Raw genomic sequence first — 23,621 nt, 5'->3', positions numbered from 1 at the left:
CATTCTTCACCTTAACTATTGAGCCTTGGCCATTCATTGGTTTTTCACAGTGCTTTGGAGTTAGAAGGGAGTTTTACAGATGAAAGATGAAAATCAAAATAAACTCCTTTATCAAGTAAACCTTGCAAGGGCATTCTGAATTTTACAATACACAGGGAGTTGATTGTGATATAACATACAACACAAGAGGGTTGGAATAAACAATTTATTCTCTATTGTTAGGGATGGCCATGCATAACTGACTTATGGCTCTGGTTTGCTCTGCCACTTGTTACATGTGCAGTCATCCCTAACTCATACCAAAAGTAGTTTATCATACTCTGTGTTGCATAGTTTTTATCAAATGTTCTCTCATTAAAAACTTTGCTGGGGAGATTGAACGTTTCAAGATGCTGGCAATGCTTATGAAAGCTTTTCCCAGAGCTTGGTCTCACCGAGTGGAGTCTGTGCTGACATTGATCATGAGATGGTTCCTGATATCCTACACAGATACAGTCTGGTAGGCAGGTAACAGTCATCATTTGACAGTACATAGCAGGTTCAGTGCAGAGGTCAAAGGCTGGCTTGTCAGAAAGACTGAAGGACCGCAGGGGCTCCCCCCAAGTCGGGAGTGAAGCAGGGGGGTAGGACAGCATGGGACAGTGTCACTGCCCCCGTGGTGTAGCTCCTGCCCCTGCAGTGATGGTTTTGTTTCCTCCACTGACAATTCAGGGCCTTCCTTGAGCCCTAAGTCCATTTAAAAACAAACAAGGCTATCTGCCAGATAATTCCCTGGCCATCCTTGTGACAGATGTATCTGCAGTCTGTAGTTGTCTTTTGGATAGCCATTTGAAAGGTTTTATTCCTAAGCGTCATGTGGATCAAGCCTTCAGCTGCGTGCTCCCTTCCTGAAGGAGGTTCCTTTTGGGTAGTGCGTGTCTACAGCACCACCTGGTTCATTCTGCCCAATCTTCTCAAGAGAGAATGCAATCCTGACGCAAATGTAAATTGGTGGGTCCCCAAGACTCATTCTAGGTAGTAGTTGGAGCTAAGCCACTGGTGTGCCTCAGCAGTAAAGCACCCGCTGCCAGAGTGCACTGCTGAGGTTGGAGCTCCTGGGTGGCAGCTTGACCCCGCCGCATGCAGTTGTGGTGGTGGGCTTTGGTTCCTGGCATTATGTACCTTTCCTGTCCAGGAGTGTTTGCTGCGGACTGATACACCGATTGCTACAGTGATGTTGCTGTGCTTGGAAAAACGTTGGTGTTTGGCACAGGTGCTTTCCATCAAATGCATGATCCCCCTGCACATTCGTTCATATCGATGCATTTTTTCTAGGCTACGTCACCTTCCTACTTCACGGGAACATTTCGAGCCTTTATCTCCGCATTATCACACCCAAGCTTAGTATAACTGATGAAAGTTCAATTATATGCGAATTGACTATTAAAGCATCAGGGCTCATCTGGGGGTCTGGGTCTCCCCTCCCCTTTTCGCTTACAATTGTGCTAAATCCCTTAATGTTGGAAAGAAATCGTACATTCATCAGGTGGAGCGTTGGAGGCCAGGGTGCAGATAACCGCTTTTACTGCATATGAGACATTGCAGTCCTGTTCTTAAGAACTGCCAGGCAGATTGGGAATCACGGTCACGGTTAATAGCAGCGAATTGCCAGCTCTTGATGGGTGGGTAGTCACTCCTTTCAGTGGTTGCCCCCTGGGGGAGAAGGTAGAAAAACAGAGGGAGGGAATTAGAGTGACTTTGCACAGTTGAGCAGGTTCATGCCGCTGGATCAGTGGCAAGCATTGGCAGGGCTCCACTCTGGGGAGGCTCACAACAACATCACAGTCTCATTTTTACCAATTGGTGTTGCTATAGCCAGTGGTGCACAGGGGGAGAGCAAAGAGAAGGGGGGGAGCCGGGGGGGAGAGTGAAAGCAAGAGTCTGGACTAAATTAAACAAACAAAAGTGCTTGTAAGTACCATTTAACCCATAACCATTAGCCCAGTGCTGCTAATTGTACTAAACTATATATCTGAAGTTCAGTGTGTGATTAAAGAGTTGGCTCACAAACTCTCTGCATAACCTTAATTTTTTCAAGGTTCTTTGAGTGTAGAATGGCTTATAATAATGATTTTGACTAATACGATTTTTGACATGCAACTTTAATGCTTAACCTTAGTACAACTCCAGAGCATTTCATGTGTATTCAGCTGTAAAGAGTGATGATTTAAAGGGATAATATAAGAAAAAGGTCGTTCTAGAATGAACCTCTAACAAATTGCATGAAGGAAGCTTATTATTCCATGAGTAGAGAGATATGCAGCTTTTCTGATCATTTTTCTGCTTGGTTCAAAAAATTGTTGAGACATGATTGGGGAAAGAAACACAAAAAATGAAATAGAAAACTGCAAGCAGTGAACATTCTTTTGATGGTTATGATTTTGTTGCCACTAAAAATACTCCTCAGTAATGTGGTTGTTCATCTTTCCTCTTGTTTTGGGTGAAGAATTCGTTCCAATAAGAAAATGCTGTTATTGGTTGGAGGATTGCCTCCCGGACCTGACCGGCTACCCAGCAATTTGGTTCAGTATTATGATGATGAAAAGAAGACGTGGAAAATACTGACAAGTAAGTGGTTTATTTTTGTACAGTTGTCTTGATGAATTTAAAAACATGGTTAATCAAATTAGACACTTTATTGATTTGTTTCTCTTCAGAGATTTGTTTATGTATCACAAGGGGGCTTCACAATGGAGCAATAAATTGAGATTGCAGAAGATGCTAATTTTATAATAGGATAGGCCTAAATTAACATTGGCTTAAAATCATTCCAGTAAGTTTTTTAAGTAAACTTGTAAGTCTTTCATACTGCGACATGAATACATGCATATTTATGCACATATGAATAAAATCTGGTTAGGAAAAAAAAAAGGCAATGTTCGAGACAGTTTTCTCAGAGTCAGATCCCTGGTAAGCCATAGTACTAGAGCACACCTTTGATTCTCTTTTGCATTTTCATTTCCTTCTTCCAGCTTTATCTGTTGTCCACAATCATTAAAGAAAGGTTTCCTCTGTACTGCTCTGCGTCCATTGCTGACAGAAGCATTGGTGGAATATATCAGCTACAATAAACAGTGCACAGAGGCTCCTATCACAAAAATCTTTCTCACCTTCTTTTAAAGGTTGATTGTATTTTAGAGTAAGTATTTTGCCTCGAGCATCAAGATTTGGAACTTATTGTTATGTTGGTTGCGATTCCCAGTCTGACTTGGTCATGGAATCAAATCATAGCTTCCTGAGTGCAGCAGGCTGTGTGTGCATTAGTCCCCTTGTGGCTAAACTGGCTGCATTGGTCAATAAAACTAAATTTTAACTGTCAAAATTGCCCAAAGCAGTATAGATAAAATAATAAATGAACAATTTCGATCCATAAATCAAAGCCATACTTCTAAAACTGGACAACTGGTAAAACCTGGATTTCCTGATATACCTGCTTTTTTTCCCCAAGTAAAATACATTTTACAGAATTCTGTTCCTCATCCCTTATCCAATGGCCTTTAATGGGATATATCCATATTAATATTACATGCACAGGTTAGGATGAAAAAGAATTAAAAAGACTGCTATGATGCAGGACTTGAAATGATGCCTTTGCAAATTGCTTTCTCCCATGGAAAATTTAGAAGCCTTTCTCAAAGTGCTGCAATATAAAGACTGCTTAGGTATAGATGCCCTGGACTAATAGTTGAGGGTATTGTATAAAAATGGCAATTACAAAAGGTCGTATGAACTGTACATTAGAAAAGACTACAGCATCTGTACTAGGGAACATGCTGTGCTTCACATTTTTTAGAATAATGAAGTGTGATACTCACCTCTGTGTGCTACTGCTAAGAAAATACTGAAGATGGTAAGTCAGTGAAAAATCAATGATATTACGTAAGGCAGAAGTGTTCAGGTTTTTTTAATTTGTTGTGTCTAATCCAGTGGCTCATGAGGAGAGGCAGGAGAAATGGATGTCTTGCTTCAAGATCTGAACTCTCTACTGAATTAAAGTAGAAAACTTTATTCCGAAACTTACCTATCTGTAGATATGTCAGATTTTGCAAGAATGAAATTTACTCAGTTCTTGATTACTTGCATTGTGGTACTAACTCCAAGACTGTGGGATACTGGACCCAGAGGTGTGATATGTAAATGCTCTGGTTAAAAGACCATCTATGATGGTGTTGAGAGATGTTTCTGAATAATTTTATGTAATTTTATCAAAAGAATGTAATCTTTTCTATGTTACCCCTAACAGTAAACAAAAAATCTCTTTCCATTCTGGTTAATGCACGTAACCTTCTGTGCTGTGATTAAAAGATAATGCATCTGTTACAGTCCTAGCTAGCTCATGTTCAAGCACTTGGTGCTCAGCACTGGAAGTCCTGAAGGTCCCAGGATCCATCTCAGTGTCAGCTGAGACAATGGCTGTCAAATACACAGCCCTCTTGTGACATAGAGTAATCCTGTTCTTACAAAACCTGCTAGAAAAGGATGCCCTTTTGGCCTGGACTACTGTTCGAGGAACACAGAGGAGAATGCTTGTCTTTTCACACTGAAAAAGACTAAATGTTAACAAGCATGATTTTTTAGCAAATATTATTACTACTTATCAAATGGTAGCAATAATTATTTTTAAAAAAAGTTGAAATAAGAGTTTGAAGTATCCACTGCTTTATTTTCTAACTTAATATAAGAGAGGATGGGAAGTGGAGACAAGTTGGAGTAGAACTTTTGTCCTGTCCTTTCCATAAAACACTGAAGGACTCTACAGCATAGGAGTGCAGGGACTTGAAGAACTGTGACTGACCAGTTTTAGGGAAGACCACAAACTAATCACCTTATAACATGGTGATAGTTCAGTGCACTCATGGTGTTGTATGACGTTTATGGTGTGGAGGAATTTAAGGACATTGTTCTATATTTATTTTTCATGTACTTTTTGCAATATAGGAGGAAGTACATTTATATCCTTCCTTTACCCTTTTACCTCACTCCCAGTCCACAGTTTTGGAAAATAATTGGTCTGTTTATTCTTATCAGGGATGTACAATCAGCAGTGAAGGAGGAAGATTCTTTTTTCTGTTTCTTTTTCACTTGTTTAGACAGTGCTGTCAGTCCTGAGGTTTGTGGTGGGTTGACCCTGGCTGGACGCCAGGTGCCCACCAAAGCCACTCTCTTTCTTCCTCCCCCCAGCTAGACAGGGGAGAGAAAATATAACAAAGGGCTCATGGGTCAAGATAAGGGCAGGGAGAAATCACTCAACCTATTACCCTCATGGGCAAAACCAGACTCAACTTGGGGAAAATTAACTTAATTTATTGCCAATCCACCAGAGCAGGGTAATGAGAAATAAAACCAAATCTCAAAACACCTTCCCTCCACCCCTCCCTTCTTCCTAGGCACAGCTCCACTCCCAATTTTCTCTACCTACTCCACCCCAGCAGCACAGGGGGACAGGGAATGGGGTTTACAGTCAGTTCATCACATGTTGTCTCTGCCACTCCTTCCTCCTCAGGGGCAGGACTCCTCACACTCTTCCCCTGCTCCAGCGTGGGGTCCCTCCCACAGGAGACAGTCCTCCACAAACTTCTCCAACATGGGTCCTTCCCACGGGCTGCAGTTCTTCACGAACTGCTCCAGTGTGGGTCCCTTCCACAGGCTGCAGTCCTTCAGGCACAGACTGCTCCAGCGTGGGTCCCCCACAGGGTCACAAGTCCTGCCAGAAAACCTGCTCCAGCGTGGGCTCCTCTCTCCACAGGTCTGCAGGTCCTGCCAGGAGCCTGCTCCAGCATGGACTTCTCATGGGGTCACAGCCTCCTTGGGGTATCCACTTGCTCTGGCGTGGGGTCCTCCCCAGGCTGCAGGTGGATATCTGCTCCACCGTGGACCTCCCTGGGCTGCAGGGGGACAGCCTGCCTCACCAGGGTCTTCTCCACAGGCTGCAGGGGAATCTCTGCTCCAGGACCTGGAGCACCTCCTGCCCCTCCTTCTTCACTGACCTTGGTGTCTGCAGGGTCGTTTCTCTCATGTGTTCTCACTCCTCTCTCCTGCTGCCGTTTCTGTGCCTGCTGCAACTTTTTTCCCTTCTTAAATGTTATCCCAGAGGCACCACCACCATCGCTGATGGGCTCAGCCTTGGCCAGCAGCGGGTCCTTCTTGGAGCTGGCTGGCATTGGCTCTATGGGACATGGGGGAAGCTTCTAGCAGCTTCTCACAGAAGCCATGCCTGTAATGCCCCCAGTCGAAAACCTTGCCACACAAACCCAATACAGGTTGCAGTTCATCCCCAGGTCATCAGTGCAAATGAGGAGTTTGCTCCCTAGTGAACAGGGACAGAGCAAAAGCTGTGTCCTGCTCATGAGGTTCTGTGATGGGAAGAATCTCAGTCCTTGCAGTCTGGTATTTTAGGGTGTTCTGTCTTATTATCACCTTAGATGTATTTGGCTTCCTCTTGTACCAGTAAACGTTTACAAAGTCTTTTCTTTAACCTTCTTCCTTCCAGTCGACTCCCCCACGCACCAACAAAAAGCCAGGTTTTGCACTTAGAGACTTACTGATCCAATGTAAATGTGCACAGAAATTCCCCTTTCCCTCCTCCAAACCCACCTGCATTACTCATTTTCTGCTGTGTGTGCCAGTGGCATTTGGAGGTAGGGAAGGTGGGAAAGAAGCTTGCAAACACTTTGTCCTGGGTGCAGTGGCAGGGCTGTTGAGGAGGAGATGGATGACACGAGACCGAACCTCCTCCTGTCACCTTCCACTGAGAGGAGCCCCAGAAGTTACCCAGCAGGGCCTGCAAGCCTGTTTGAGAGGGACCTGCTTGCCTGTCGCCTGTTTCCTTCTCAGTGTGGAGAGCAGCTGTTGCAACCACTCCACTCAGTTGCTTAGGGCTCTCTGTCCTGCCTTGTGTGATGCATAAGGAACAGGAGAAGATCAACCATCAGAAACTACTGACTCCATGTAAGCCGTGACGCTGCAGCTGGAGCTATGAAGACAGTTGCAAGTGGAACAGCACAAGCTATCGAGTATGACAGCTCAGCAGAGTAGCAATCTCATTTTGTTCCTGCGACAAGACTAGATCTATTGGCAGGGGATACTGCCCACCTCTCTCTGCCTGGCTACCCAAAGCACCAAATGCATCAGTACTAATGGGAGTAATTCTAAAGGTATCAGGAAAACAACTTGCCTTGTTCATAGATCCAGAAGAGGAGGGGAAGCATGCACCCATTTCCAATTTTTAATGTCATCATCTATAGGCAAGAATGCTATGGCTCAAGGGATCAGTAGATTTTTCACAGTCTAGTATTACCGTGTATTTTTCCTGTCTGATATTCCTAGGAGTTATTTTTTCTATGTTGGCAACAAAGAATAGAGACAGAACAAAGAAAAAAAAGGAGAAAGTAAGTGTCATTTTACAAACATTTTTGCCACCTAATTTTACTTGATGTGGGCACAGACCTAATCTGAGGTTCATAATGAGCATGTTGCTGTTTAATTTGCAACACTACTTATTGCACAGTCGTGTCTGAGCAAAGCAGAGGCTTTTATAGACAGTATGGCAACGTACAGCAAACAGATCTTCACTGCGTGGTTTCTTTTCAGGCTTGCCCACATGTGCACAAACACCAGATCATTTTTTGACTGGGTACTACCTATGTCACGTAGCAGCCACAAGCTACCACTGCCCAGTGACACAAACTGAATGGCTGATGGGTGTCTGACAGTCCTTAGTAGCAGCAAAAGTTCTGCTCTGTTAGTGGGGTTTCATTATTCCGTGGTATTTCGCAGTCTTCATAACTACTTACTGGATGTGGGGCAGTGGGGGGGTCTCAGTGTCACCACCTCATGCCTCACTGCTCAGAACCAGCCACTGCTGCTTCGGTTTTAATTACCAGCTACCATCCTGCCAGGAGTCCTTGTTTAATCCTAGAACTCCTTTGGTTGTTTGGTTTAACTGCAACATTTAAGATTAATTAAACTTTAAGGAAGTGAAACAATGTTTTGTTTGTTAGAATTATTCTGTAATAATTGCAAGTTTCAAAATCCAGAGCCTATAAAGATTTTTTGTGTTCAGAATTGCATAGCTCTCCCAAAAACCCTACTGCTAAGGCAATGATGTATTACTTTCACTTTCATTATATGTTTTTAATCAGAGCGTGACTTCACACTAGACAAAGCGATGCTTTATGCATGGTCTCCCTTGTTTTTTGCTAAAATCTTTTGACATGATTAATTTTACTTTAATGCTTTTGTCTTGTTGTAATGGTAAGGATGATGGGTATAAACCAGGGCAAAAAATACATGCTTTTCTGTCATAATGCCTCTAAGCATTTAAAAAATATATTAAATGAAAGAAAAAAATATCACGAGAGACTGATCCAACTGGAATTAAATTTCTTGCTACGTGAACAGAGAATGCAAGAAATAAATAAAAATGATGCAGTCATTGTTTTAGGGGTTTTTTTTGTGGTTTTTTCCGTAGCAATGTATCCATCTGTCTGATTAGAAGCGATGAGTAGGAGAGAAATTGTGTCTTACAGATTTCTAGGTATACAGCAAATCCTCCTTTCAATGTAAAATTCCTTTTTCTCTAAAGCACAAACGGGTAAAATATTGGAAATATTACTGAACTCTTACATGGCATGTTCCATCCATGTGAAGCTGCAGCTGCAGCAGATCTTTCTTTCAGATCAGTCCTTTGTTTTTCAGTAAGATACTAATTGTAACATTCCTTAACCTCCTTAGTTAACCACATCATCTGGGTAAACCATGGAGAGGATTCAGTGAGCATCAAAATAGTGGCAAATACATGCATGGGCAATAATGCATTTATGCTTAGGGATTGCACTAGGTTTGGATTTTAATCCAATGTAAAAGACAACATCATTGTCCAATGAGAAATATGACACAGGTAATATGTTTGGATAGGAAAGACAGGGAAATGTCCAGAAGGTCACCAGACTAGAGAGTTTAGTCAGGATGACCAGCACCTCATTTCTGGTTACCTCTTTTCCTAGTTATCCCTTAGTCTTATTTTTAGTTATCTTGACCTTCCTGCCCTTTGCTAGGTATATTTAAGTCTGCTGTGTTTGGTTAATGTGTAAGGACAAACAATGAATCAGGCATTTCGATTTCCTTCTCCATCCCTCTCCTTCATGCCAGCAGCAATCACACAATATCAAGGAGTTGTCATTTATTTGTCTTCCTCTGACTCACTGATTATAACAAGCAGCTGGTAACCTTTTCATCCTCGATGCTCCAATAAAGGGGGTCGACTTCTCCTTCCTTCCCCAGGTTGGCTGTGCTTTCATTTTTACATGAGGCAATCTCCACTGCAGGTAGTCTGGTCTGAATACAGTATCTTTTTATTCCTGCCATTCTGACTTTTTAAATTTCCCTTGAATATGTTCTGTGACAGTACAACCTCCTGTACAGCAGTCCTCCATCTTCAGTAACAACGTTTTGAATGTCAGCCAGCACTTAGGTATACTGGTGGTTCTAGAAACCCTTTCAGCATCATTATTTATGTATTTTATCCACAGGGAAGTCAAGTAAAAGGAAAGTAGAATGGTTTGCTTCATGTCATAGTCAGTATCACAGAACCTGGGTCACTCCACTCCCCAGCCTACATTGTTTCTGCTGGAATAGGTTATATTTCTTTCTTCTCTGTTTTCTTTGGCAATTCTGTGGTGCTCAGTTGTATCAGCCTTTCCTATACAGAATGATACTTTGTCCTTCCTGGGCAAATTAATAACAAAACTCCTGTTCCTCTGTTTTTCTGAAATGGCTTTGGAGTCACTAAGAGCTTCTCGGTCCTTCATGTGTTGGAGTACTTTATCCAGTTTTCTCTTTTCAAAGTTGGTTACTTACAAGACAAACAGTATGATTTATATGCTCACATCAGAGGTTCTTGGGAGACATTTTCAAAGGCTTAAGTGTCAGCCAAAGCACCACTAGGTGCCTAGCATATATTGTGCCTTTGGAAATGTTATGTCTTTTAAGTAAATAAATTCATCTACTGTAGCGCTTTTACTTTTTAGAAGAATGATAGCATGTTAGAAGCAAAGGTTTCCTCCTTCAATTTACCCCCAATCAATTGGTAACTGAATAAAAGAAGCGGTGTTTGCGAAAAGTGAGTCGAGTCAGATGGACAGGTTCTCTTGACATATGCCAGTTATAAATTCTTCCCCCTTTTTTTTGTCACTTGTGAGAATAGTGCACACTTGTGTTAATCAAAAATGTGTCTTGATGATCCCTTCTTGGCAGCCCTGATAAATTTCATCTCTCTTACTCCATTTATCCAGCAGTCAGGGATGCTGCAGCTTCTGCTTCAGTGCTGTGTCGAGGATGGTTTCAGCATTGCATTGAAAAGCTTGAGCAAGCATTAGCATATTGCTAAGGCAGAAGTCTTTATATTACCCACTAGATAGATTTAATAAATGTGGTAGATGTATGTAGAAGTTGTACATCTACACGTATGCACATGCTTATATGTATCTTCCTTCTTAAATAAACACTCTGATTGTACTAAAAGCTAATTTGAAACATAAATTCCATCTATATTTTCCATCTTTATGTTTAGACCCTTTTGAAAGGTTCAAAACCAGGAAAATATGGTCACAAAAGAAGAGAGATTCATACACAGGAAAGTTGAGTGATTGGTATGACTGTCCAACTTTAAGCCTGGATTGAGGAGATTAATTCAAGGTGGTCGGACACACTGCTAATAAGCCACATGTTTTACACATTCAGGGAAGTGAGAATATAGAAGTGAGAAACAGAAATAGCGTGAACAGTATTTTTTTATGTGTGACATACCAGAGGTTAGCCACAACTCCTATTCTGAGGATGATGCATGGGAATTCAACCATGCAAGTGCCATTAATGGTGCACGCCTGTGTATCTAAGAGCAAGACAGAGCTCTAAGAATGAGTGAAGATGTAGCATGTTCTCACAATGAAAGCTATATTTGTGCATTAAATATTATTTTCTTCTGCACTATCATGTAAGATAACTTTCCAGAAATGTCAGCCCTCTTTCTGTGCATTTTTCTTTTTGATAACAATATTGTTAGCTTCTGCTTTTGCACAGGTGTTACTTGACTGTGTGTATCTTTTGTGATAACGTCTGTACTCTGTGCCTTATTTGTAAGTGTGGTGTCTTGTGGACTGGATAGCTTTCTCTTCCTGTGTTCCCAGTCCCTTTATATCTTGCTACGCTGTGTCTTTGAAACGGCCAGCCTTATCACTGCATTCAGTCTGTTTGTGCTGAAGCCCTCAACAGTCTTTCAGCTTCTCTTGGCTACTTTCTGCCCTTTGTTACGGACTTGTGAACACCCACCTCTCTGGAAGCCAGGCTGTTCATTTTCTTCTGCATATACAAAGATGCCTCTGAATCTACTCGCCTTCGTCCTCAGAAACTTCACTGGCAAACAGTTACTTTCAAGCAGAGTCCAGAAGTGTTACCCGAATATCCTGTTCCCTGCCCATGCTCAGCCAGGACCGTTTGTGGTTGAAAACCTGAGTGGGACAAGAGAACAGGACACAACCCTGTTCCAGGACATCCTTAGGCAGGGCACCGAGACAGTGCAGAGTTGAGCCATGGGTGGCTCCAAGTAAGAAGGCAGCAGGTGTAAGACGGATGAGTTATCAGATGATCTGTGCCATTTCCAGAGCAGATGCCGATGTCAGGCTTCTGTGGAGACATCTTACAAAGAAAGCTGCTGGTTCCTGGAGATGCCGCTTCCTGCTATATCCTTGCAAGTACATCAGAACCTTTGATTCAAAACCTTTGTCCTAGATCACAGAACTTACTTTTTCTACCTCATCTTCCAACTTGAGTTACATATCTTTACAGATGGCTTGAGGATGACAGTTCTATTTTGCAGCAACTTCTACAGCTTTGTTCCAAGGCAAAAAGAAAAATTCCTTCGAACGTGTTTGCAAAACCGGAGTTGTATCAGAATGTCCCTTCTCATCTCAACATCTCTTGTGAGTTGGGAAAGAGGCAGACAATTAGGTTCGAGTCCCTTCTTTGCTTAAGTCAGAGTACAATTTTTTAACTTACAAATCCCTCATGTATGTCCCAATGGGTATTTCACAGCCCCACCAAAGAAAGTTTTGTCCAGCTTTGCAAGGCTAACTGCAAACCAGAAACTGCGTAGCTACAAATAACAAGTTGCTATGACTTCACTGGTAAACCCAGGTGAGCAACAGAGCATAGATACTTGGGCTTAATGCAGCCCTAGAGTCTCTGCAGCTTTTCGAGTCATCTCAGCCTATGGGCATTGTGTGTCTGCTATGAACACACATACGTATCCTGGTCCAGTAGGAACTGGGAGCTGTGTTGTCCTGTCTTCTGTCCATGCAAGTGTCCCACCTGGCTAGATACAGATTGCAGTAAAGTCACATAATTTCTACTGAAAGGAAATATTTGCCAAAAATGTTCTCACCAGATCTGTTTGTGTAGGTTCCTTAATACTATTTGGCCACTGTCTCTAAAAAATCAGCCATCTGGAATAACTTCCACACAAAATTATGTGGCATTGTGTGAATTTAGTGCTCCCTGCAAACATGGCTTTCTGTTTCTTAGATGATTGCAGGTAAAATTTATGTGTTTATTCTTATCTAGTTTCTCTGGGATTTATGTAGCATTAATGGGAGCTAGGCATGTATGGAGATGAAAATGAACTCTGGTGTGTTTCTAGTTGCTTACTTTAGAAAGCATTCCCTTTTTTCAGTATCTAATGTGACATTTTATTTATGTACAAATGGGTTGCAAACAGGATGGCAAAGCACCGCTAGCTGGGCAAAATGTAATCATAAAAAATTCTCATAGAAATCCTCAGACTTTTTTTGAGAAATTGATACATGGTTTATAAATTTTCTCCTCTCAAATGTTGCTAAAACAAAAGGCAGTTTCCTTCCAAGAAGTGTTTTGTACACAATTATTTGCAATACAGATTTTGGAAGCCTGCCTTAGCTTTCTCATTTTTGTAAGTACTATTAATGGCAAGAGGTGCACATTTTGCATCCTCAACTTTATTTGCTGTTGTATGTCCTTATTGCATTGTAGTGGCTCATCGTTTGTAGGAAGTCATTCTCCTTTCAATTTTCCTCTATTTTCTCACACCTTGATTAAGTTCTTTTCTCCCTTCCCTTCCCCATCCCTTCCCCCTTCCCAACTGGCTCCCCTATTCCCGTACCTTCCCTCTGTTTAAGACAGAAATAAAATTTATTACAGACTTGAGAGGGGTTTTTTCTAAGCTTTCTGTCTCATACCAGGTGTTGCGTGAGCTACTGCTTTCATTTAACTGAATGCTGGAGTAAGTATCTGCAGGAACAGACTAATATGTCTTTACGGGAATGGTTTTTGGTATGTTGTTTTGTCATATTTATATATTGTGATTCTACTCCCAAATGGGGATTGTGCTACTATAGGGTATGCAACTGCAGAATGACTGTTCACATCGAGAAAAAAAGTGTTAACAAATTGAATAGTAATGAATTAACCTGCAGAAAAAGCATTTTGCCCTAGTACACAGAAACCCTGCATAACTAGAGCATATAATTTTAAATGAAGCAGGCTCTAGGAATGCCTCAATGGGTGTGATGTCGACAGTAGCTCATAATTCATGGATATGAATTATGGCTGAATATCAGGAAAAAACTTCCTGACATTGAGATCTATTAGGTTGTGGAATAATCTCCCATGGGAAATGGTGGAAATCCCATTGCTTAAGATCAGAATGAGCACTAGGAAAGGGACAAATCCTGGCCTGGCCTCAATCTTCTAGGGCAAATGAATTAATTGTTTTAACATATGACTTCCTATCAATCTAGACAGTGATGTCTTCTGATATTCGCCGGGCAGGAGCGACAAAGGCAGCTGTAGTACGAGCTACCCTACCTTGCCCTGTGACCATGTCCCCTCTGCTTGTGAGTAGATCACCCCCAGGGGTAAAAAAAATAAAGGGGTGACTTTGAATGCCTCCAGGGCTGTCCTGGAGAATCCCTGTGCTGGCTTCTTGGAACCCGTGGCTTGGGACCTGAGGGTCCCTGCTCAGCTTGCAGCTCTGCTGCCGGGGGTCTCCCAGCCACCTTCCACACGTGGCACCGGTTGCCTTGGGTCCTCCACCTCGGTCTCCTCCAGTGCTGCCCTAAGACTCCTACTGCTCTTGTGAGTTACCTTAAATAAATGTGCACAAAGGGGTGGGAAGTGCTGTCACAGTCTCCCAGAGTGGTCTCTTTATAAGAGGACACCAAGGCAGGATGTCGAATGCAGTAAGTTGTGTCACAAGAGTGTTTGAGGGTGCAAAGCCTAATCAGGTGGTGTCACTGGACTGGGATCAGTGGCAGAAGCCTGACGTCAGGTGGTCTTGTCCGTAGCGCCTGCAGGGAGCAGTGTGTGAATAAGACGGGCTGTATTTTTGGCACGGAGAGGGCAGTTGGTTTCCAGCTGCGGTGCCCTGGGCTAACCTGCATCCGTGTGAACTGCGTGTGAGGGGTGAGGGGTGGGAGCGAGCCTGGCACCCCAGCCGTTTGGCGTGAGAGACCCTCACTCAGGAGCCTTGGCAGGTGGTGAGAGGGACCACCAAAGGGGATCGGGATCTTTTCCACAGTGTGATCGTCTGTTGTCTGTGAACTGGGTAAGCCTACCCAGGCACTCACTGAGCTCAGCAAACACACAGAGCTTCCAGTGGCTGATGCGAGCCTGTCGTTTTCAGTAACAAACAATCTGTGAATCATTTTAGTTTCCCATTTTGTTACAAGTAGTTAATGTATTTAATGCACACGATTTAGATTTAATTTAGGGGGGAAAAAGTCTTCAACTCTGAGATGGCTACAGCTAAAACTATTAAATCAAGCCTGTTGCCTTGTGAGTAAAAACTAGATAAATGCAAGTGAAGTGGCAGTTTTGCAGTGATGACAATAACCAGCACCTTAATGTATACAGGTAGGCCAACGCTTTCAGTTCTGATTATTTGAAAAAAAAAATGTTTTGACTCCGAAACTTGAAACTAGGAGATGGTAAATGCTCCTCCCTGGGTTAAGCAGGAAGGGAAAAATTGAGATGCGCTTGCATCACTTTCAGGTGGGGAGGCTTGGCAAATTATGTTATTAGAAATCATTAAAATAGATTTAAATAGAATTACCATGATAAGTGATGCAAGAGCCATGTTTCTTCTCTTCCTCTCCCTCCCTCCCAGTTTTACATGCAGAAGAACAGAGTGTATGGCTCCGATCTGTACTCAGCAGCAGTTGCTTGCTTGCTGGTCAGGAATTACAGCGGCTGTACGTGTACAGCCTTAACAAACATATATACCATATGTAAAAAATATTTTTCTGATTGAAATGACATGAAAGGAATGTCAAAGAGCTGACAGATCAGAAAGAACGAACTGGATTTTTTTTTTCCCTGACAAATCATTAAAGACTAACGAAAAAGAAGTCCAATTAAAGGTCATGGAGCAGTCTTCTGCCCTTATGCATGTGAAAGGCATTGTGCAGGCATAACTAAGGCAGAATTTGACTCCCAAATTAACTCATTTGCTAGATGCAGAACTGAAGGAAAATCCTTATGACCAGCTTATAAGTGTATATAATGAAAAATTACAGCAGCAGAAAAATGTATTAGTATCATATCTCTAATTCAGCAAAGTATTAATCACACTGATGTTCAGCAGTGTGTTTAAGTACATGCTTAAGTATTTTACTAAGTACTGCCTGTAAACAACTCTATATGACAGTGCATTAACATAGGACAGAGTTTATCTATATACTCTCTCCAGAGAACTACAATTATTTTAAGCACTGTGGCAGCCGGTAGCACAGAGCTGGATGATCTGTGGTGTCCAAATCCCAGCCTTCTGGCTAGTCCCCCTGCAGTCCTTGTCTCCCGGCTGCATTACCATTAATGTCTGCACAAGCTCGTTTAAACTTTGTTTTATTCAGCAGAATCACAACTGCTGGAATCAGCTGGGCATTTACTGGCTCCTGTTAAGTTCAGCTCTAGGAAAGAAAGAGATGTCCGTGGCACAGGTGTCTCATGTAAGGGCTTATACAGTGCTCAAGCCTCCAACTTAAGTCTTGTTAATGTGTATGGTGTTTCAGGGGCTTTCTGCACTGGGACACATTTCACCCAGCAAGGTTGGAGCCACTGTCCTCCTGTCAGCTCTTGGGCTGTCTCCAGCGCAGCTCCAAGAAATGATCATTTCAGCACTCAGAAGTTTGATTTTTCTTAACTGCAAAGATTTACAACAGCAATAAAGCCTTGACATAGCGTCCCTTTTCCTGAAGCCATGATTTGACTTCACTCCAGCTGCTTGATTTTAACAGCCTGGCCTCCTCTGAGAGAGGCAGGGCTGCCATGAAAAGGGGTTTCCCCCCAGGTAAAACAGCGCTGGTGCCCGCTTGAAGCAGTTGCAGTCACTTGAGGGCTTTCATTTGAAACTTTCAATATTGGAAAATAATTCGTTGTCCTCAGAGAAAATAGCCGATTCCTTAGAGAAGAGTCCTCTGGCTTTACATGGCACAAAACAGTAGTGTACAGCAGGAATGAAGATACATCTTTAAATAATAGAAAAATTTGTTTGACTAATGCTAAACTTGCTGTTTCAGGAGAAAATGTTTTTATACAGAAAACTTCTATTGATCTATCACCTGCTATTGATTCTCACAAAAAAAATTCTTCCAGGGCTGGCCACTTAACCGTACGATACCATGGTTATTTGCCTCTGCTTCTGAAGTCACTAATTACCTTTTTGCAGTATGCAGAAAGTGTTCCTCAGAGCTCTGCATTTCCCCTGACGCTGCGAGGCTTCGCAGGGTGCTGTGGGGTTACGTAGCAGCAGGGTGCTGGAGCTGCTGGGGGGTGCACAGCTGGGGATGGGAAGCCTCTTCCTCTTTGCACAAGCAAAGGTGTAGAGGTGGCACCAAAGTACTGGAAGCCTAATGATTGCGCACCAGTTCTGGGTGTAAGGAACCCCATGGGGGGTGCAGGCAGGGTGAAGGAGTGGCTGGTTTTGGTTGCTTGGGTTCGCTGCGGGTTGCGTACTTGCACAAGGAGGGCAGACGCCAGAGCTACCTGCTGGGTCTGCAGCTGGAATTTGTCCTGGGTGGGCTGTGGAGGCTGGTGCAAAAACCTCCTGCAAGTGTCACAGGAAAAAAACACAAGCAAAGGAGAGTCTGGGCTATTAGAGGTAAGACAAGTGAACTGCGTGGACCAAATTCATACCGCTCCATGAAATCTATGGATGAAATCTATTACAAATTTAATGTCCGTGCTACTTGAAAATGATTTGTGGTTGTCCACTGGAGCAACCCACAGACAGATACTAAAAATCTTGAAAGAAGTTTTTTATGTAACCATTTGTCGATCGTCACTATATGCCTTTTTAATGTGTTGTTTCCTGCCACTGGTGGATACAGCACCTGCTGAACTTGCACCCCGGACCAACTGGAACTTTTAAAACAAAAGAGAACCTGAGAGTACAGCAGTTGGGGCTAAGTCAGTAGCATGAAGTTAATTCAGGTATCGCTATACCATACTGTAACAATTTCGGTACTCACAGTCCTTACCCTGGGACTGTCTCTTCAGAGCACAACAATAATACTGCCCTTTGTCATGTGTCTAAATAAAGCCTAACTGAGTACCTAATTCTGATTATTTCAGGGAAGTTGCTGCAGAGTTACATTAGCAGTGTTGCCAACAATTTTATCTCTGATCTTGCACATTTAGTATATTAAGGCGAAGCTTTGTGATTCAACTGATTATTTTTTAAATGGGAGGTTTTGATCTTATGGTTGAAAATTAAAAGTAAATTGAAAGTAAATTGAAGAAAGTAAATTGAAGGGGCATCAAGCATATGTAGTGTCTTGTATTTAGTGGTCTGGATTGTAATTTATTAAAATCTTTTGGGTTATCAGCACTTGTACTCCAGAGTAGGGAGCAAATAACTAAGCCCACAGGATTTGTAATGTGATTTGAATACAAGTTTTTTGCAAAAATGCTTAGTATTCATGTTTATCAAAACTGTGTTTATGCACCCTGGTACTGCAATAGGAATGAATGTATTTGTGAACCACCAGTGACATGGATCTCAGCAAGTGTCCCAAACAGGTTTTTGTAATCGCTCAGAGGTTCTACTTATTGCAGAACACCAAAAAGTACTTCTTTATGTCAGAAAACAAAATAAATCAGAGGACTTGCCAATTGAAAGTCTACATACAGCTGATCATATGGAGCTATCTTTGCAGACTCAATGTCTAAAGTTCAGCTTTAAGGACTCTACAGAATTTTAATGAAGGTATTTCTCTAATGAAAACGCCACTCTGCTTCTTGGGATATGCATAAGCAGTGCAAAATTTCAATGTTTCTGTGTTGTGTAAAAGGTACGCTGGCACAAGGAGTAGGCTAATTTCATCAGCTCATTTTGCAGGTAGTTGCTATTATTGTTTGTCATCTGTGGAATTTTTTTGAGTCTGGATATTTTATGATTTTGTTATGGTCAAAGGATTGCAAGAGATGTAGCTCATCTACTTTTCTCCAGGGTAGCACCCACTAGTTGAGCCACAATACCTGCTAGTGCTCATGTTCCTAGGTGGTTACAAATGTAAAGTAAAATGTGCTCTTTTAAACAATCCAATCAGTGCTTTAAGGTAGTTTAAGATAGTGGCTTTTTCTAATTGTAAGAGACTAGAAGCAATTACTGCAGCCCAGCTGATAAGTGGTGACTTTCACAAGCACAGCGCTAAACCAAAGCAATTGCGTTGATCATCTGTTCGTGCTCTGTAGCATGAATCAAAACTGTTTGTATCAGTGGTAACCTAATTTGTGTAAAAACACATTTATTTTAGCCAGATGTGGATCAGCAGTGTCCATATGAATATATATGATCAAATGCACTGCATTTGGGATTATGTTCTGTCTTCATTAATGTATAGGAAGACTGCAAACTCCTCAGACAGGATCGGTCTGTATTAATGTCCAGTAATAATGCACTGCACATTTTGTCAGTGGTTTTGCAATTAATTAAAAAAAGAACTCCTCAACTGCACTTTTTAGTTTTATTTCCTTTGTCTTTCTTTTTCTGTGACATTTTTTTCATCTGTTCCTCTTTGTGAAAATCCAAATTCATCAGGAATGAAGGATGAGTTGAGTTTTCACCTGCAGGGTATGTGACAGGACATACTGTTGGGCAGCACAAATCTGTCTGCCCATGCTTGTCTTCCAGTTCACAGCTGAGATGTAATCCTGCCTGATCAAGCGCTGCATTGCTGCTTGGGTGTACCCCTCCGTGTGGCTCTTTCAAGATGGCTTTTGGGACACTAGCAGGGATATAGGCCTGGGCAGCGCTGGCTGTGACAGGCTGCAAAATGCAAGTTATCCCATTGCTGGGGTAGAGAGGAGAACTGGGGGTGTGCTTACCGCCGTCAGTACTGCTGCCCCGTGTTAGGAGCATCCCCAGCAGCTGCCCTCGGGGAGGCTTCCTCTGCTGAGTAGGAGGATGACTTCCTCTACCCATACCAGCAAAGAAAAATAAAAGACTGACTTCAAAATGGTCCTGGCTTTTTGCTCTCCTTCTCTTGGCCATGAAGAAGAAGAGGAGTCTGCAGGAGCTTGCAAGGCTGGGCCGGGTCATGAGAAAGTGATGTATAGGGGATCTAGGATGCCTGTGTTTTCATAGGAAGCTGGATGTTGGGAAGGAGTGCTTGGCTGTATTTTATATACAGGTTTAATAATAAATAGTGTTACTGGGATGGATGATGCCTTGAGAGGGACAGTTCTTCTTGTAAGCGGTTGGGAAAGAGTGAGAGAAGGTGTAATTCGGCAGCAGTGTGTATGCAGGTGAATACCAGTCCCTTCCCACATTCCTGATAGAATAGATACACTTCAGCTGCTGCACGCCTTCCCCAAAAAATTGTTCTTTAGGAAGATGAGAAAAGAGCTGTAATCTGGCCACCTTTATGCAGGTCGGTCTGGGATTAACCTTGAGTAAAGCACTGCGTTTCCATTGGAAAGGAGTGACTATTTTAGAAAGGATTCTTTTTTTTTCCCTTTAATTCTGCAGGTTATTTTTTTGCATCATGGTTTCCTCGCGTCCTCTTTCCCCTTCCTTACCCCTGTAATGAGGAAGCACGCTCTTTGTCAAAAGCAAGCATGTTTTACCCGGCTTCCAGATCATTATTAAGAGAGAGAGGGAGAGAGATTTGGCGGCGTGTTGGTGGGGAAGGGAACTGTGCCTGCTATATTTCACTGGGACTGGCGCGTGGAGTAGAAAAGCAGATGTGTGTGGACTGCCAGAGAAATCGCTGACTGATCCTCGCGCAGTCTGGGTTCGGGGAGCTGAGACAAGACGAGGCAAAGCAGGTATGACTGATAACTGTGCCAAAGCCTGAGCACCCGCCATGCCCATTGCAGGCAGCGGGAGCCGGGGGGGCTCAGCATCCGCCAGGATTGATGCGCCGAGCGTTCTCCGGGGTTTGTGTACTCCATTTGATTTCTTCCCTTTCACGCCGAACACGAGGAACAAGCAGAAGTTAACTGCTTGGGAGAAAGCTGGCTATGTCTTTTTTTGTGCTGCGTTTCACCTCTTTGTTTTTTGGTTGGCTGCAAAACCTGAAGCCAAAAGATGATTGAAATGCCTCTCCCGGGGGCGGGGGGAGCCGAGCACACCGCACCCCATCTAGTGGCTTAGCCTCAAACTGCCGGCGAGAAGGAAATGCGGCAGGAGGAGGAGGAGGAGGAGGAGGAGGAAGAGGAGGGCGCCTGCAACTCCTGCCACGGGCTGGGTGCGCTTCGGACTCCACAGCACCTACGTGGGCGATTCAGAGATGCTGAAGCAGCTGCAGGGTAAGGCAGGCATTAGCTGCCTGTCAGACCTAGGGTGGATGACACACAAGGGACTTGCACCAAGCTTGAAGAGAGCGTTAGACAGACGGCGATACCAAGCCCTCCGGAGTTAGGAAATGTGAGAATTAAGCTGCTTCTGCAACCTTAATTCGGCCTCTGTTTGCATAAGCATTAAGATACGATCTCTAATGATATCACACACTATTCTTTGTCACGTGTCAGTGCACAGAAGGGACCGTGCTGAATTTCTGCTCACAGTATTTCTTCTCTGTTGTTCAGCAAGTAGATCCTGTCTGTCACACGCTACTGAAGTCTTCTGAAGACAGAATTTTTTCACAAGGTTTCCTTCACAGGCTTCCTAACAACTGGGGCCAATTGCTTCATTGGCATTCGTTGTGGTATTTTTGCACCATCCTCTTTGTGAGGAGCATAGTCTGTCATTGTTCCCATTTTGTAGATGAGGAACAGAGGTGCAACGAGGTTAAAGTCGAAGGTAGCCTTTAGTTTGGGGTGCCCATTTCAAGACCCGTCAGACCATGCCTTCCAGACTGCCTCTCCCACCTGCTTCAGTTACAGCAGTGAGCACAGAGCACTCCTACCTATCAGACACGGGGATCAGATCGGGGTCTCCGAAAATGAAGCACACGTAGTTAGTGTTCTCAGCACAGGGGAAGCGGGTAGCTGTGGAAAAAATTAGCTTAAGGGACTTGCCTAGCACCACAGTGAAATCGTGTGGCAAAGGCAGGGACAGGATCCTGTCCGCCAGCTCAGGGCACAGCTGCCTTAACTGTGAGAAATCCCATCTGCTCCCACAGCCCCCAGCCTCTCCCTACACACCTTCCAGAAGTGAAGCAGCCTCTGGCAGCCAGAGGTCTTGTTCACTGTTACCTGCGCCATTCATAGCGTGGCTTCATCCCCTGCACGGGGGCTGTGGCCATGTGGTAGGTGAAGTTGTTGCTGTTGTTTCAAGTTCCTTTCCACCCAAACCCTATCCCGTGGTCTTGTCTCCTCCTTCATGTCAGCACTGGAACTCATATGACTCCTGGGTGAGCCTGCTCAGGGCATTAAACCAAAATGAAAATATACTCTCTTGTTTTCTGGGTTATATTTCCACCCATAATTGCTTTGAAAGGGCTCACTGCGGGGTGCTGAGGAGAGACTGTGCTGGCACAAAGAGGGGCCTGCATTGCCTGGGCTGTGAGAGGGACAGGGCCACAGCAACGCTGGGTTAGACCCATTTAAATGGTTTGGTATTGTGTGCCGAGATTTTAGTTTCACAACCATGATAAGCTGATACAAGTTGGTGCTGCTGCTGATACATCAGTCCTTCTCTTCTTCTCATGGCCTCACTCTCCTACTGTCCTGATTTCGGCTGGGATAGAGTTAGCTTTCTTCTTTGTAGCTGGTACAGTGTGTTTTGGATTTAGTGTGAGAATAATGTTGAAAACACTGATGTTTTAGATGTTGCTAAGTAGCGCTTATCATAAGTTAAGGATTTTTTCAGTTTCCCATGCTCTGCCAGCAAGCAGGTGCACAAGAAGCTGGCAGGGAGCACAGCCAGGACAGCTGACCCGAACTAGGCAAAGGGATATTCCATACTACAGAACATCTTGCTCAGTATATAAACTGGGGGGAGTTGGCCAGGACGGGCAGATTGGTGCTTCGGCATCGGTCAGTGGGTGGTGAGCACTTGCATTGTGCATCACTTGTCTTTTCTTGGCTTTTGTTTCTCTCTTTTTTGGTTGGTTTTTTTTTTAATATTACTTTTAATTACTATTACTATACTTTATTATTGTTGTTGTTATTATTCTATTTTATTTTAATTTAGTTATTAAACCATTCTTATCTCAACCCACGAGTTTTACTTCTTTTTTTCGATTCTCCTCCCCATTCCACTGGGAGTGGGGGTACTGAGTGAGCAGCTGTGTGGTGCTTAGTTGCTGGCTGGGGTTAAACCACGACACCTGCTCACTCCAATTTGTGAGGCCAGGCAGGGAAGCTTAGTGGGGAACAGATCTGGGTTAAATTCAATGCACCTTAAAAAAATAGTGTGGTTTCTTGCTTGTTTATTGCTTGGCTGCATGCATGCGTCAGCCATCACAAGGAGTGATGGGACCTGGGACATGAAAGGGCAGAAATGTTTCTTGCAGTGGCAGCTTCTGCAGGTCTCTGGCGTTCATGGGACTGAACCTTCAGCAAGATGGGCAGTTCGGAAGTATCACAATTAGCTGTTTAAGGACTGTACAAGCATAAATAAACAGAGAGGTGCCAGAGGAGATGTGCCCTGAAGCCCCTCATAATGGCAGGCCATAACTTCTGAATGCCCCACATCTCCTCAGCATTTTCATAGACTTGGAGGTGAAACTGCCTTTTCAAGGTATGCTGAGAAACGGTGTGTCATGTAGGCTGGCTTTGTAGATCTGCTGTACACATCTCTGCCTTTTTTGAATTCAGGCTGTTGCTGGTGAGAGTGGAGGCTGTGTGTCCTGGGAACCAGGGGGTGTAAACAGCACAAGTTTCTACCCAGATGTGCTGACAGTGGAGGAGTGGGAAGAGCGCAGGACTTGGGGCTCTGGATTAGTATGTGCTGCTGTGTTCGCAGATTTTGCCATCTTTTCCTCCAGTCGTGGTCCTTTCTGCCACGTCCCCTCTGACCTGACCTGATCTAAGCCATCCCTGCCTGTTCATTTCAGTTTCATTCCGTTCTTGAATTCAGTCTCCACCCGAACCTGGTCCAAGCC

At 43.4% G+C, this 23,621-nt stretch overlaps 1 protein-coding gene across 1 annotated transcript in view; it reads left to right on the top strand.

Annotated features, from left to right (window-relative positions):
* Positions 1 to 23,621, top strand: part of KLHL14 (kelch-like family member 14) — a 63,183-nt gene that overhangs the window by 13,950 nt on the left and 25,612 nt on the right. The window contains exon 2 of the mRNA XM_010574366.1: positions 2,486 to 2,607. Within this exon, the coding sequence (XP_010572668.1) occupies positions 2,486 to 2,607 (122 nt within the window). The remainder of the gene's footprint in view (positions 1 to 2,485; positions 2,608 to 23,621) is intronic.

The sequence above is a fragment of the Haliaeetus leucocephalus genome, unplaced genomic scaffold (genome assembly GCF_000737465.1).
Source record: "Haliaeetus leucocephalus isolate CR32 unplaced genomic scaffold, Haliaeetus_leucocephalus-4.0 Scaffold428, whole genome shotgun sequence".
Lineage (NCBI taxonomy): Eukaryota > Metazoa > Chordata > Aves > Accipitriformes > Accipitridae > Haliaeetus > Haliaeetus leucocephalus.
This window is presented reverse-complemented; position numbering and strand designations above follow the sequence as displayed.